The sequence below is a fragment of the Channa argus genome, chromosome 8 (assembly GCF_033026475.1).
Source record: "Channa argus isolate prfri chromosome 8, Channa argus male v1.0, whole genome shotgun sequence".
Classification (NCBI taxonomy): domain Eukaryota; kingdom Metazoa; phylum Chordata; class Actinopteri; order Anabantiformes; family Channidae; genus Channa; species Channa argus.
In genome coordinates, this window is record NC_090204.1 from 11,188,865 (window position 1) to 11,206,396 (window position 17,532).

General features: G+C 36.7%; 1 protein-coding gene across 7 annotated transcripts in view; it reads right to left on the reverse strand.

The window, feature by feature from the left end:
* Positions 1–17,532, reverse strand: part of LOC137131682 (voltage-dependent R-type calcium channel subunit alpha-1E) — a 93,181-nt gene that overhangs the window by 71,043 nt on the left and 4,606 nt on the right. For all 7 annotated transcript variants that reach the window (XM_067513292.1, XM_067513290.1, XM_067513291.1 and 4 more), the window contains exon 2: positions 12,971–13,536. In XM_067513292.1, coding sequence (XP_067369393.1) covers positions 12,971–13,503 — 533 coding nt within the window. In that variant the 5' untranslated portion in view covers positions 13,504–13,536. The remainder of the gene's footprint in view (positions 1–12,970; positions 13,537–17,532) is intronic.

The following is a 17,532-nucleotide window of genomic DNA, read 5'->3' on the forward strand; positions in this document are numbered from 1 at the left end:
TTGTGACAAATAGAAGTTCCACACACAGTGGATAGAAAATTAATTTAAAGGTTTTGTTCCGGTTATTTCCACGCACAAAAACAAATCCACAAGCAATTTTTTCTTTTTTATTTGTCATTTTTTTCAACTTCAAATTAAAACCATAAAAATAATAAGTCTGGAGAAAAAGTCTGCCAAATGATGCTTGCAATGCAATTCATCTTATTTATATGATATTTCTATGTTACTATGTGTATTAACTCTAAATGGTTTTAACCACAAAACTGACTAAAGCATAATTCTCCATAGAGCCATTTGGAATTGAGAGAAATAAATATAAAATGCAGCAAGGATGTAGACCTGTATTGCCTCCCGGAGGGAAATAAAAGGAAACTTTCTGATAAGCAATTTTACTAAAATTGTTGAACATAAGGAGATGAAATTTGTCATATAGAAATGTGTCATTATAATTTATTTATCCCCCTTAGGTAATGTAAGCTATTTGAATTATATAGAATGTAGCTTAAGAACAAAGAGGAAAACTTAAGTCTGCAGAATATAAAACATAAAATGTAATTTCCTTGTACATTGAAAACAACAAATTTAGGTGGTTTAGACAATTCTATTACACACCGTTAATGACCAGTGGTGCAGAGAAATTTCTTGCTCCAAACTTTTAAAAAACATGAGCTACTAAAAAAGAAATCATGAATAAAGAATTTTATTTGACTGGTGCTGCAGTAATTTACTTTTTAAAATTAAACCATCCATTAGTCCATATATTTGGCTCTAAATTAGAGTGAATAAAAAATTGTGTTAATAATGAAACTGGCAGCCCGACAGATCAATATTGTCAACAGGCGCCTGTAAATTTACCAATGACGTGTGTGAGGCCTGGTGAACCATGTGGATGCTAAAATGGTGGATGAAAAAGGCAGAGAAGTAGACAATGTGCAGGCAAACGAGGTTTTAAGAGTGAAAATCTTCTCTTTCTACATACGCACTTTTGGTCCAACCAAAACTTATACATCAGGTAACTGGTTATATTTATATATTCTACAGCAAAAGCATGTATCTATAATTAGACCAAAGCTGATGGAAACAAGCCACACAGGACTCAACAATAATAAAAATCATCTCTCCAAACTATAGTCCAAGGTGATCGTTTTAATCATTTTGCGTGTGCGTGTGGACTTTAGATATATTGCAGAGACTGTCCGAGCACCTGTAGGTGCAATGCTGGATTTTCGACTCCACATGACAGTATACGCTCACATCATTAGTTAATGGCTTCTTAAGAGGTAGCTGCTCTGATCTGGAAACCCTACTGTGCAGACAAGCTCAACAAGCTGCAATGATTCACTAAGGCCGTGGATTTTGAATGCCCTCTGGTGGACTGAACAACGCTAATATAACAGGATCAAATCATACTTTGGCTTGAGATTAAAAAGAGAAAAGTAGGAACAATGATTCATCAATTCTCTGTCTTTGCAGTCTCACTCCAACAGTCTCTTTGTCATTGGTTTAGCATGCCAACGGGGCTCCAGTGTGAGGAGGGCCTAGCTAAATTAAGCCTGAAAATAACTTTATATTATTAATGATATAAGGTACCACCTTCTTATTCTAAATTTGCCAATGCATGAATACTTTTCAACAAAACCTATTCAACATTTTCCTCTTCTTGCTGAATACCTCAAGCTGGATTGTGGTGCATCATATAACATTATTACTACAGACAAATATTTTCTTCACAGGCTAAACAACATCCATTTGGTTTATGAATGCATGCATGAGGCTGTCTGTGGAGTCAGCAGTTCTCAGCAGCTCCAGTAGAGGTCACAGACATGACGCTGAAGTCCCTGATTGCTGCTGCTATGTTGGATATTGATGACAACTCAGTTTGCTTACCCAGCATCCTACTCCCCATTTGTCAGAACAACTTCCTCCATGGGCAACATAAGTCACACAGCTGCAACATATGCACTCCCTGTAGTTTTGGGGGGGAAACTTGAGCGATGAATTCCCCCTAATGCCTTTCAGGCATATGGGCCTGAAATGCATACCGGCGTCGATCATAATGCAGATCACATACTGCACAACCAATCACTGAAATGTAGCTTCAAAACAGGGTCCAAAAAAGGCAATTCACATATTTCTAAGGCTCCCTGCTAAGCACATTTGGCTTGAAAGTACCAGTGGCTGAAAAAAAATCCTGTGGCACTACAAAGGCATTGTTTCCTCAAATAAGCTAACAGCATTGAACTCTCAGAGCACAGCACATTCATCTTTGATATTTAAATCTGGAGCTTTTAATAAATGGGGAGTGAATTCAAGGTTTACAACAGGGCGCACATTCATCCTCCACAGCATGTCAGGACTTTAATGTCCAAAGAGCATTCACAGCTATAGTTTTACCATTTATGCATGTAACACGTAAAGGCACTCCCTTTGCAAACACAGCTATGAAATTGGATTAAAGCCTTGTCCTAAAACATGATAATCAGTTTGAAAACAGCTCATAGACCTAAAACTAAGAAACATGGAGGATGTTAAGGAAAATCCTGGCATAAAGGTACTGTTACAATGAAAACAAAATTCAAACACAAATGGACCGTCTTTAGCTTTGATTAGGGAAAAACGTCCATTGCGGCATCAATTTTATGAGTGTATGCAATGTAACAACATTTATTTACATCCACAGTTGCATAAATCTTTCACCAAGATTTTGTAGTTATGATGGGAGTCACATCACTTTGTAAAGTCTTCTCCAAGACATCACATCAAGATTCTCAATAGGGTTAAGGTGGCCAATTCTCTCATGCTCCCTGAACAACTGTTTAAGTCCAGTGAATCCTGGAAATATCATTATGAAACATACCTGTGCCATCAGGGAAGAAAACAATCCATTGAAGGAAAAACCTAGTCATTGATTATATTCATGTAGTCAGCTACTTATTGTATCAGTTAGGGCTAAATAAATCATTGCTAGCTGAGGCATATGAATCACTGCAGTTACTGCCCAATAGAAGCCTCCTACATATTTGCTTAGTTAAATCATGGCGCTGAATATTTTTTTGCCAGGAAGTGCAAAATAATGATTTTTAATATATAAGTTTCTGGAAGACATGGTTTGATTGGATTTCTCAATTCCAACTTTACATTTTACAACCTGACAATCAACAGGAATGTTTGAGACTGAAATCCCCTCTTCCCTCCTCTTAGTCTGATAGCCTCCTCCTATTTTGAAAAGAGAGTTTCAATCTGTCCCTTTGCTAGCCAAACATCATTACTGCAGTGTTTTATTTGCTTATGTGTGAGCACAAATGCTGGTGTACCAGGCTGGCAGGTCACAATACTTCCTGGACTAAATGGTTTCATATCATGGGTCAGTGTGGGAGGGCAACACAAAGTGCTGTTTTTTTCCCACAGCAGAATCTGTACTGCAAATAAGCTGAAGAGCACTAAATATGCAAGACAAACTGCAGGCACAACAAGTTAAAACCATTGTAAAGCACTAATTCTTCAAATTTCTTGATCAATGTGGTTCATTAAAAGTGTTGTATTTTAAGACCATGGCTGAAAGACGATGTTTCCACATCAATAAATGATGGATTTCTTAATCATTGCTCTGACACTTCTGTGTAACCAGCTTTATTTTTCAGCACATGCAAGACAACTAGGTCTTTTAAATCACATCCAAGGTGTAAGATGTAAAAGCTGACAGTTCTACAAGAATATTTTATGCAGCTCAGACTCTTAAACATTATTTCTAAGATAGTGCTAGCAAGTGATCAATGGCCATTAATTTTTAAACAGATAATAAATGTTCATCTACTCAACTGTAGACCATATGCAGTTGGTCTACACATTACATCTCTGTATTTGCTTGTGTGTGTATGTGTAAGTGCGTGTAATACTAATGTAGATGTGTGTGAGAGTAAATAGGAGAACTTACTGATGTAATGTTGTGTGGAATGGGAGGACCAGGGGCCCCATTTTATAGGAGACTTGGCTGGTGACAGTGAAGCAGATAATGAGCCCAGGTAGTAACATTTAAAGCTATAATAATGAAGACATTTAGAACAGGGGGAGGGAAGCACCTAGATGGTCATCTGCTAATCAAGAAATACAGCACATCTTTTTTTTTTTTTTTTAAAGGCAGCCAGCCACTCTAACAACTGAGCCATTGCCACCCTCAGAGAAATACAGTACATCTAATGTAGATAAACTCTTAACTAAAATCACTTCATCTAGATTCTAATTAAAAAATGATTTGGTCTGCTGTTCCACAAATATGTCTTAAATTGAGACTATAATGTTTAGGATACTGTCATGAGGTTTCCATTTGTGGATCTGACTGAAATGCGTGGAAAGAAATTTTGTACACATTACCTTTCATCTAGCACCATCATAGCCACACCTTCTGCTGTACCTAATCTTTAATTAGAAAATATTAGATGCACAATAGACAAAAGATAGTGAACTTAGGGATCGTTTTTGCAACCATACCGATGCTGATGCTCAAAGAGGTGGTAGCAGATATGGAGTCTGTTAACCTTGTTTTTTTTTAATCCGTATCTTGAAAATGGGGAAAGAAATAGAGGGGACAACATGGGAACACCAAACTGGAGCTTTAAAATTAAAAGGGCTATTTTATTATGATATCATTATTTCTTCATTTCATCAGCCTTTCTGATGCCTTTCATCATCAAACCCAAAATTACTATGTATGAAAAGCAAAGCAATTATTAAAGAAATAAATTATGAGCTGAATTAATCTAGTGTTTTATACAATGGGCAATGTGAGTGTTTGCACACAAAAATCAATCCAAAAAAGTTTGTATCACTTCACTCCACATTTGTCTCCTTACTGTTTTCCTAAACTGCCTTCAACACCCCAGAGCAACATTTAGTCAAACTTGGAAACCGTCATCTACTGACAGATCGCGCATCTCAGAAACTCATGATCTCTCTTCATCTCTGTGATGGTCATCACTAGTGTCAGTTTGCAACATTCGCCAACCAAACACAGAAAGGGTAAGAGACATATAGGCAGAAAACACATAGGCAAAAAACAAAAATGGATGGTGAGTTCGAAACTGAATGAAGCGGTACATCATTTTATCACTTAATGAGCAGCTCTCCAACATAAATACAGCACAAACAAATACATCTTTTTCATAAAGCAAATATGCCAGCCTGAATTACATAAAAACATTATCACAGTGCGTGAGAGAACAAACATTTCCACAATTTTCCCATGACACACATTCTCTCTCAATTACACTGCCTTCTCTATTCTGCATTTGGTTTGACAGACACATGGTTTTGTGGCACAGAAAATGGCTTTTCAGCATGTCATCATTAATAATTCATTTATAACAAACAGCCCTGACATTTACACTGCACTGGGTGCCTGTCTGACACTAACAGGGAGACAGTAATGATAGAGAAGGAGACTGATTTGTTGTGTACCAATGAAATTAGAAAGGATCAGGCCTAATACAGTGTCAAACCTTCAGTAGTAAAATATTGATGAAAGAAGCTGTGGTGACCTTTAGAGAAACCACCTACTGACCTCAAATTAAGTTTAGGGGAGTTACTGTAGTTCTAAGAACAATGAGGTGAAACAGAACAAATTGTTGGATTGAATGAGGCATGATATTTATCTGTGAAATTGAGGCCCCTAAGCTAAAATCTAATGAAAGTGATATAATTGATCAAACATTTTCAAAATATTTAGAATGTATGCCTTGCTGTCCAACTGTGGCTTTTATCTGAAACATCCTTCAAACTCTCACTCAACTTTAGAGACATAAGCATGAGGAAGGAACATGCAATTGACCTGTTTACAGACTTGACAGCTGACTAAGTGACCGACTTTGTAATGCCTCTTTCTCCCCTTCTGAGTATCCATCTGATTGTCACTTCAACAGGTTGAGAATAAAAGTGATTTGTGAGGCCCTAAGGGCAGCAGAGTGCAGTGTCTCTTTCCGAGACAAACACTGAGAGAAGACAGATTGAAACCAGAGGTGGTGTCACTGTTTCCTTGACTAGATTATTGTTTCTCCACTTTACAGATCAGATTCACAGAGCCCTGAATTTTATCAAACATAAAGTACAGACAGACATGAAAGCAATATATTGTGCATAGATCAAACTGTGTATTTATTTTCTCTTTGGAAATAAAAAACAACTTAGCAGAGGTTTTAGCATTTCTAACATCTGTGTCTTTTTTTCAGGGGAATGATATCTCTTTAACACAAGAGTCTATAGGTAGTGTAATATAACGCTAATGTGTGCTAATTAACATCAAATACAACGTAAAAACAGCTTAGGATTAGGAAGTCTACCATTTTGCAGGTATGTAGGCATAAACCAAAGCACTGGACAAATCAAAATTATGACCTAATGATGGTGCCAAGAAGAAAAAACAGACAATGACCAAAACAATAACAATTAATCCTGGAGATAGATATGAAGGTGTTTCATGGAAAACTGTTAAATAACTGTTGAGACATTTCTCTCAGAACCACAACTGTACACCTCATGGTAGAATCACATTTCAGTATTCATCAGCATGTGCCGAATCAACATGCGGACAATGATCCGCTGTGGTGACCCTGCACTCACGGGATAAGCTAAAAGGACAGGAAAAATATATATTGATATATATCCTACAACATTTTAGTGTAAATCCATCCAGTAGCAGATGAGAAATTTCCCTGGAGCTTCCAGGCCACTAGCATGGTTCAAAACAAAGTCATCTGTTATGGCCCTGCTACACATTCAGAAAAAAAAAAAAAACCCTGAACTTACAACCAACAAATCTTTCTGTTCTTGATACTGGTGGACAAATAACGAGACTTGTGGTTAGTGTGTAAGGAATCAAACCCCTCACACCAGTGTAAACAGGCAATCTCTAACTACAGCTATGAGCAATGGAGCTGGTTGGATGCTTTATAGATGGCCAGAGGCACGGCCAGTGTGTTCCAATCAGGCTGTGATCAGAAGAAAAACGGATCACACACAGTGTGTCTAAGCTTGTAAATGCCCCTACCAAGAATACAAACTAACAGAGACTCAGCTCAACAAAGATAACAACTGATAACACGAAATGTGTTAAATGTGTAATGGCTACAGAAATTATGTTATGCTGGCGTTTTCCTTTTTTTATCTGGATCCACTGGGACCTGCCACATTTAAAACATATGTCATCTGTGAAGAATTACAAGAATTGTTGATTTGACATCCCTTCAGTGTGCTCATGAGCCAGTAGACTGAGGAGTGTGAAAGAGAACTCAACATTAGACCTACTGCCAGTACACCAAGTCCCATATTTGTCACCTAATGCTAGTATATAATGCTAGTCATCAGTAACTAGCAGAAAATGACTAGCAGTGATTTTGCAGTAGATGTAGTTACTGCTAGTCATCTCATTTGAAATGATGTCACTTGGAAACCAGCCTTGTGCTTATGGTTGTCTTGCCACACTTTCAAACATTTTTTCAGGCTCAATATCAATGTTCAGCTTAATGACTCATGGATTAAGCATATGCTCCCACTATTCTCTAGCGTGCGACATTTAAATTTTTCGTGTCCCCTACACAGCAGCCTGCATTTTTAGACTGCTTTTCCATGTTGCTTTAGAAAACATTCTAAAAATTAGACTTTGGTTTTAAACAATTGTGATGACAATTGTTGATGCAGAGCATCTTTCTTAAGCAGCATATGAATGTAACTGAGTGGATTTAATGAAGGACTAATTACGATTTTAAGACATCATTTGAGTATTTCCACTTAATGCTACTTTACACTTGTATTCCACTACATACCAAAGAGCTCTGAAATACAATGTATTCCAAACTTTTTGGCTTATGAGCAATTACAAAAAAGTGTCTGCTAGAATCTTTATAATATTTTAGATCTCTAATTTTAACAATTGTACAAAGAAGCAATTCTGTTTAATGAAAGAATTGCTAATGGCACAAGAAGGGGAAATTATAATATCTTAATTGTAATACATAAAAAAACAAGGCTGACTAGGCCAAATGATTTTGTGTTGTATGAGAAATTGTTAAACCCACAGCAATTCAGAAGCAATTAAGAAGTTTTAAGACATACTAAAACTGTGTTTCGGGGTTTAGATAATGGTGTCATACTGACTTTTATTTTGATATTTTACAGTACTGTACAGTAAAATTTCTCTTTTTGTCTTTAAGCCATCTCGTCTCTAAAAAATGTAAACATGCAAACGCAAATCCACACACAGCACCAAGAGGGTTTAGGACCTCATCTCTGTTTGTGACCAACATCTATGCTGATGCATAAAATGACAGATTGATTCATTCAGATTACTGTCATTAGGGCCACTTTACAGTACGATGCTCGAATTGCGCAGAGATGCTTGTAGCACCAATAAAGTGTTCAGTAACGTCCATGCTGTTGTGGTCAATTATTCTGAAGATGACCCTTACATTAAAAATGTATGTAGCAGGGTTGCAAACTTTACACTAAACAATGCAAGTTCAACTAGCGCTCATATTGTTTCATCGTCAGAAGTAACAGAAATATTCAAGGAGTGTATTAAAAAAGTCATATTAAGATACTGAAAATTATGCAAATGCACTTTACTTTCTGATGAAGGAACATTTTACTAGCTCAATGCGCATTAAATGCTACGTTGATGAATTTTGTGTTTTCTAGATCTTTGACTTAATATTCAAAATAAAGGGATTTAAACATTTGCACCCAGCTGTATTTAATTTGCTGCTAAATAATTTCCAATGACAAAGAAAGCTATTTTTCTTGTAATTAACTCCTCTCCAAACAAGCAACAAGCATGGTAGACGGCAGAGCTTGCACTTTGGAAAAGTCTCTGGAGCACATGTCTGATGCCCTTTTTTACAGCACATATGCAAACAACTCATCACAAAAAAGGAATCGTCAATATCCCCGCATGGCAAATCCTTAACATGGGAAAGAATTATCATGGTACAGCATGAATTACACAATATAACCCCAGGTATACCATGCTCACAACTTTTTCTCAATAAGCCCCTACTGGTCTGAAATTAGATTAAAGTCTTTTGGAAAAACAAAAGCAGGTGCACAGTTTGGCTCAGGTGCAACTTTTCTTTTTCAATCCTCCTGTCAGGTGGCTGTGGTTGTGCTGTTAAGTGGCCCTGAGAGGTGGATGTTCATGGTTTTAACACATTGTGACTCTCTCTGGTCATTGTTCTCCCAGCAGCAGAAGTGCAGATCTGTCATGCAGTATTGTAATAATTATATTAGGCAGGACATAGAATAGCTATCTTTTCCATGACGGTGAATCCGTACAAGCCGGATAATTCAGTAATCAACCACATCAATATGGACTTAAATATCAAAGTTCTCATTCAAAAATTACCCCACTTATTTCTAATTCACATTTTGTCTCTTCTCCTGCATTCACTGTGCATCATCCTCTCCACCTCCCATCTGCCTTCCCACTTCCTCTCCAATGTCACGCTCACCAGGCCTCTGTCTCTTCAGCATTAGACATAGCTCAGCATGGGATGCGGCATCCTCTACCTGTGGTGAGAGGGGAGGGGGGCAGGCACAGTTAGGGTGCCAACACCACTAGAGGTTAAGCTCCAGCTTTTCCTTGCCTCCATTCAATGTTTCCCTTCCCTTCATCAGGAAAAAAAAGTGGGGTGTCACCACTATAATCATAAAAAAAATTCCACAGCACTGCAGGACAGGAAGCCAGTAATAAATACACATGCATCCACACACAAAGACACTCTTACGTTGATACACGCACATGGTATGTTTTTTAATTTAGATCCCTATTAGCCATGGCACAACAGCAGCCATTCTTCCTGGGCTACTACTAATTAACATTAGTAGTAGCCCAACTATACAGAAATAAACACAAAAACTGTGCTAATACAAATACTACTATATTATACAATACCAAACTGCTATAACTAAAAAGTGAGACTTGACAAAATTAAACTCATAGAGAAATTTAACAACCCTAAATATTATGCCCAACGTGCATGTAAGCCTTCGTACCATAGACCTTAATTATTTAAATTTTATTTTTAAGTAGTTTCAATGCTTTTTTAAAACCATGTATTATTTTTTTTGTTTGTTATTTTTTCAAATTAAATTTCATTAATTTCCATTCCATTCATGCATTGCTCAATATCTTACACTGGCCAACTTCATTTTGAATGGACAGCATAGAGAATTCCAATCAATATTCAAGTCACCTATAAAAATGTCACTATAGTGCTACTAGCATAATCTAAAATGTCAACATCTTATGCATACTGGTTTAATATGTTCACAGACCTGTAAGCCTAATGCTTATATTGCTTTCTGTTATTGCCAACCTAAACAAAGCTAAAACCCTAAATTCTTAATTTCTTATATTTAACTCAAAACCTCAACTGTGCTTTTAGTTTTCCTGTATAAACTCAAAAAATCAGCTTAAATACCACAAGAGCTAACATCAAAAAGTTTTAAGAGAAACTGAAAATCTTTCTTACTACCATAAGTTATCATAACAGTTTTATAAAATAATTCATGAATCTATCTAAGTAAATACGTGACCCATAGTCCATCGAGTAAATCTTTGTAGCCTATAAAAAACATAAAGAAGTTTGGGCCCTCTATATTATTAAAGTTATATTTAATATGTCCTAATAGATTGTATTGTATACCGTGTAGCAAAGACATTTCATTTTCAGAGGCATCCTTCAAGATATAGGCTAAATCTTCATATCTTATTTTATCCATATTTGTCTGAGCTACACTTCAAAAATTCAGTAGAGCCTCCCTTCTCTGCATCATTTTTAAGTCCAAATACTCAGACATTCAATCTAAAGCTGAGAGTTTCCAACCATTCTATTTTCTCTCTCAGTTCTTAGCTTTCTAGTTTTCTCCATTTTGTTGTCTGTAGTATCCTGCATCCCAGAGAGTGTCAACTCCATTTTAGTAACCTTGCCTTTGAAGTTCTTTAGATCATCTCTGAAATCATCCAGTTCAGGTTGCAGTTTTTCCATTGCCTTATTACCTCTAGTATTATAAAGCTGGTAAATGCAGCATATTCAGGCAGATTGTTTAATTATGTAATATCAGTATCCATGCCGGTGAACTAAGGGTAGGCAATTAAATTTTGTAAGCTACAGAGCACAGTTATACAACTATCTGTGGGGTATTTCAATGCCAGTCACTTCTTTAATGAGTTAACCAGTTAATGAAACAATTTCATTTGAAAGATGCAGCTGCTTCAGCATCTATCAAGCTCTTTTTCGGTTAAACAACAGTGTGCCAAATGTCTTCAGCATATTCAACTGTGGCTGTAATAAATATTTACAGTAATCAAAGGACATTCTCTATGCTATCACAAGATATAGCTTTTGCTATAAAATCTGGGGAACTTTTGATTTTCTGGTGGGAAGGTGCAATTTATACAAGACTACTTATAATTCTATTAAATTTAAATGGTAAAAAGGTGTATGTACACCCAGCAGTCAGCTAGAGTAGCTTGGTATATAAACTGGATTTAGGAGGGAAAGTGCTAGTCTCACTTTTCTAAAGGTAACAAAATGCACCTAACAGAGTACAAAGAAAAACCTGACAATTTAATATTTCATAAGGATTATGTTTAAGACTATTTCCTAGGATGTGTCAATTTTTTGGAATCTGTTCACAGCCAAGAAATTGCGTTTTCACATTGTTTCCTTCATTTTAAAGAAGCTTTACAGGGGCTGGCTAGCAGATTTTGCTACCAGACAAAGCCAGATGTTTCTCCCCATTCTCATGTTAAGCATGGCTGTAGACAATAATCCAATCAATCAATCAATCAAAACTACCTTTCCAGCATAAAGCAAAGAAGCACAACAAATAATAGCCAAGTGTATTTACGCCTGTGATTATACCCATTAAACAGTTTTGTGAACATTTGCAAACCCAGGCACTAAATATTTTTAATCAGCTTTAAAATTGCAAGGCAGACTTTGCTTGCCTTGTGTTACAAACAATTTAAGGAGCTGCCTTGGTGGGTGTGAGTTGTTTCATGCACCACCACTTGCATGTGTACATGATTGGCCAACACAGTGCCTTGCTGGATGAAAAAGCTGAACCATGCTGGTAATTTTTGTGAAGCACCCTGTGGTGCCAGTCCCTGCTGTGTAATAGCACATCCTAATTCAAATGAATGACAAGGGTTCTGTTTCTTCACACAGGGCAAATGTCTGTGTGACTTCAGCCTAACAACTGTCACCACATGCTTCATTCCTTTTTGTGAGTGATATTACTAATAATAAAATGGGGGAAATAATTTTTAATTGTATACTACACAGAGAAATCTGAAACCAATTGTCAACACATGTCTTCATTTCATTTTTTGTGATAATTAATCGGAATTTTTAATTTAAAGCCCCAAAAAACGACAGAAAACAGCTAATTACCCATCACTAGAACAAAATGCTTTCATATCTGAAGTATACAAGTAGTGTTGTCCAATGTGTGTCCACATTGGTGTTGTCCAATCATGCCAATTTTTGTTGCCTCCCCATTTTCCTTGTTTGTCCCAGGTACAATGACATATCTAGTTATAGGTCACACCTGGTGGAGTGGGATCCAATCCTGTGGCCTTCTGCATCCCAAACCCATGCTCTAACCACTAACATGTGTATACAGAATAAAACTTAATTTAAAGAAACCAACAAGTGCAGTGCAACATAAGAAGTTAATTGTACCAAAACAGCTCTATAAATGTACAACACAATTATATTTTGTACTATTTCTATAAAAACAGATGTTATCATATTAACAATTGTTCAAGACAACATAGTATGGAACTGTGTAGCTTTTCAGAGTACCTACAAAAACCAACCCTAAAACACTGATGACATTTAGACTATTTTAAGGATGTTGTCTCGTGTCATATAGGGATAAGAGAATGAGGGTATACATATATATGCATTATACTCACTCCCATTCCTTGCGTCGTGCCTGTGGTGTGCTGTGAATCTTATGCGCCTGATGGGCTTTGACAATGTCCCTCTGTTCGATCAGGCCGCCCCGACGTCTCTTTATCACGTTAGGACTGACTGCCAAATCTCCATCCGCCACCTGAAGCCCCCCTCTGACATCAAAAGTGGAGGCCACGTCCAGAGACATGCCCAGACGATTTGGGTGTAGAGGAGCATGGTCAGACACGTTCGGGAGGTAAAGGGCATCATAGCTGGTAGATAGACTATGGGGCTCCAGAAGTGAGTGGGATTCAGAAATAAGGCTGGACCCTCCGGCTAGTCCTGCACGGTGCTTCTGCCAGCTCTCACAGTCCACTGGGGATGGGTAGAGGATGTGGTGCCTTGGGGTGCTACTACCACACATTGCCACCATGCCCAGACCCAGACCATCCACTGGATGCTTTGGCCCTCCTGAGCCTCTATATTGTCCCAAAGCATTGTGGTCCCCTGTTAGAGACTGAGAGCTGACCGAGCAGGAGCCCAATTCCAGCATGGTGATAAAGCTGCCTGGGATCTCAGCATAGTGCTGCAGAATGAAAGGGGAACAGAGAGGAAATGGAACAGAAATACAATTAATGTTAATGAACAAACTTTAATTGGCTCCAAAGTCTCACAAAACAGTTTATAGTGTGTTACGTTTGAGTTTTACTTTTAACAGAAGCTGTATAGACTAGTGATGTTAACCAATACAAAAACTTTATTTATATATGGCCAGATAACACTTCAACAATACCAACAGCTTCTACGTTTTTTTTTTTTTGTTTTTTTTTACAGGAATTGTGATCTTTTTATCTGAGACAATTTCTCTGAGTTTTGTCAATAGCGTTCACATTTTTTTGTATACTTGAGACCAAGTTTACATTCATCTGCATGTCATCAATGCTTTAGTATTTTAAATCAAACTTTGTGTCTTATTGCATATATTCCTTTTTTTACAGGCCAAAAACAAGTGCAGCACTTTTATTTGAAGTTTCATTACAATTCCAATTGCGCTTTATTATTTAATTAGATTGTTAAAACATACATTACAGATTTGGATATATTGCGAGCACCTAAACTTATTTGCATATTCATTAAAGGTATAAATGGTGGCAGAAAACCACTGAATGCTAATATCATAGTTGATTTGTAACACTTGTAGCATAACTGTGGGTATAGCTGTGAAAAAAGATATTTGTCTAAAACAGAAAGACAGTTATACATCCTGAGCTAATTTGCCAGTGGCCTAATAACTCTCACTGTTCCCAGTCAGTTTAAAATATGACCAGTCCTTTGAGCATCAGAAGCAATTAGATAAGCTGTAACACAGCCCTCAAAACAAATAATCCTATGTGCCAGTGCTGTGCTTAATGGTGCAATTAGGAAGAAGGAAAGAACGATGGAGAGGGTAATTTTATCAAAGAATGTTTTCTTTGCTTCTTCTTTGCCTAGGAACATTGAGGACACATACACCTTCAGGTACAGTACATGCTCAGCACACAATAATATCTATTACCGGACATTCTATAAAACCCTCTGTATTGCTGCTAATTCTGCTCCAGTTTTATGAAACCCTCACCATTTTAGTTAGCCCAGTAACAGACTTCTGACTTTACTGTTCCTCTGAAAGGAAATATCTTCATTAACATGTGCAGTGAAGACATTGAGCAGTTCAAAGAGGATGCTCTTTTGATGTATGGAGCAGATATGATGAAATAATGAAAGCTATTTAGCTATTTAAATCCATCAAACTACTTAAACACCTTGAAATTCATTAATTAGAATGCTGTCAATAAGGGGACAAACTGCTATGAGTGAGGCCTTAATGATTAGAAACACTTGAGTTGATGATGATGCTATCACTTGTGAGGAATGCTGCACTTCCTTGATTTCAAGTGATCTTCACTAACACCTCCAGATATCAAACTTTATGCACAGACACTATTAACAAACTGATTTGCTAATATCTTGTGTGTGCTAAGAAGCCTCAGAGAGAGAAGCATGAGAAAAAATGCTGACGTGTGCAAATTTAGAAACCAACAATTTCACTGAATTGATGATTCAAATTCATCTCGCAATCAAATATATTTTTTACAGCTATTTAATTTCACGCTAGCATGATAATTAGCAACACACAAACAAAGATATAGTGAAAAAAATGGTTATAGCAGGTAACCTGTTAAACAGAAAACCCAGTTTAGTTTTCATCACTTCTGGTTACTTTACTTCTCTGACACTTCTGTTTACATACAAATAACACAGACAAACAGATGACGAAACAAATGTATTCATTTGAGCAGTGAAGAATCACATTATTATTCTAAAAAGAACTGTCTAAAATAAAATGATTACATTTGGGGACTCCAAATGTTGTTTGGAATAACCTACACAGTCAGAAATCAATAACTTGTAAATCAGTTGTTGAAAGTTAATGCTGACAATAAGGGATGTGCCTATATTTTATGATTGGTAATAGCCATTTCCCCTGACACCTTAATTTTCTTGCTCTCAGCAGGAGTAATGGTACATAATGACAATGCTGCAGCCCTGGACCCAGACAGCAATTGGCCCATAGGTAAAGAGGTTTTAATTGTGGCTGCTTAATGAATATGAGCTGGGCTTCAAAATGAGATAGAAAACCTTTATCACTGTCAAATCCAACCATCTTCTTCTATCCCAGCTTTACATGCTCCCAAATGATGTGCTTAATGAAACACTGTTTCAGACAGGCGTCTGGAAATATTTAGATGTGTCTATATGTATTTGTTTATACAATATGTGTTTGTTTGTACAATCCCACATTAAGTGATTCCTGGCAGGGGAAGCTTGGTCTGAGAAATGGCTGGAGAATGTCCATTGATCTGACACTTACTGAATACATTTTTGGAAATACATTTTTGTGTTTTCAAACTTGCTGAACAGAAATGCCAACATGCATGGATGTTTTAGTCTTGACACTTGGAAATGGAAATGATACAACCATAAATACAGTCGCATGAACAGGTAAATATAAAGAGTATAAAATAAACTAATTCAGAAAGTTGTCACAGTAATGATCATTTGAAATATATTTGGCTAATTCAAATGCTTAAACACAAAAACATGAGAGTAAAGACTGATTTTGTAACAAGCACAGGACTGCTCTCCCTTCAGTTCTACCCAGCAAGAGTGTAAAATTATATTGTGCATTCGAATAAAGGTCATTTAGACTATGTTTATCTATACTAATTTAGCTAATGTAGTCTATATTATATTCAATAAAATGTCGTATGACATTTGTTCATGATCACAGACCTTCTGCTTGTAAGAATGGTACACGTGTCATATTTTTTTGTCATATAAAAAAGGAACCATTATGTGAAACAAAGTAATAATGTAAACATTTTAGAACATGCATTTATTTGGTTTCTCGGCCTAGCACTTAGGCTATCCAGTATTTTAAAAAAGCATGTTTTGTATGTTGTTGTACACAAATAATATCTGTGTTACCTTTGGAGAAACCAGTTTCCAAACCTTATGCCAAGTTAACTAAGGTAGCTTCATTTTTAGTGAACAGACCTAAGAAGGGCATTGCTCTTTTAATTTAAATATAAACATGAAAGGGAACAAACATATTTTGAAAAATGAACTGTTCCTATAATGTTGTTTTGTGAGTCAGAAGCAAGAAGAGGAAGTAATTTGTATCAAATGTTACTAAAATTGTCATTTGTGTCTAATTGCACTCTCAGATGCAGCAATATTATTATCAGGACCATTAGTAAAAGGCTAACAATCGTAATAAAGCACAAAAAACCAACACTACAATGCACGGACTCAAACATCAAGGCTGACTCTGCTGTGAATGCTATACATTGTACACCTTTATCAAAATCATCCTGCCAATAAAATGGACTGTGGTTTGGTAAAATTCTCCCAATTAGCTTTTAAGAGGTTTGTTGTTGATTAGCTTTTGTCACTGAGGTTTCAGGCAGTCATTACCTCATATCACAAACATCACAAAATCTCAGTCATTTGGGATGGATGAAAGGAGGCAACAGAATGTGAGGCTGAAAAAACTAAATCATGGTATTAAAGAGGCCAATTTTTTATACTGTTGGAAAACCAGATGTCTGCAAGGTTACTAATGAGGAGTGAAGGAGAGGCTATGGCAAGCGGGGAGCTTTCTCGCACCTGCTGCCCCCAGCGGCCCACGCAACTGCCTGATTAGACATGATATTTCACCTCATCCTCTCTTCAAACTGGATGTCAACACAGAGAGTGTCCAAATGTACCAGGGAGTGTTATGTCACCTGAACAGACCCTAATGGGCAATGTGTTTGAAGAAGAAATCAGTAAACAGTGTAAAATTTCAACCAGCTCAAAAGAGGAACATTTTATTTGCAGCAAAATGCAGAAGATATTTACCATAGTGTTAGGAAAGCATGGAGAAGTCAAAGAATTACATTTCATAGCGGATTCCTGCTTCAATCACAAAAATCTGTCCTGAGGATTAATATAAGCATCATGTTGCTGTTTTCAAAATAACATATGAGTCACTTTTCTT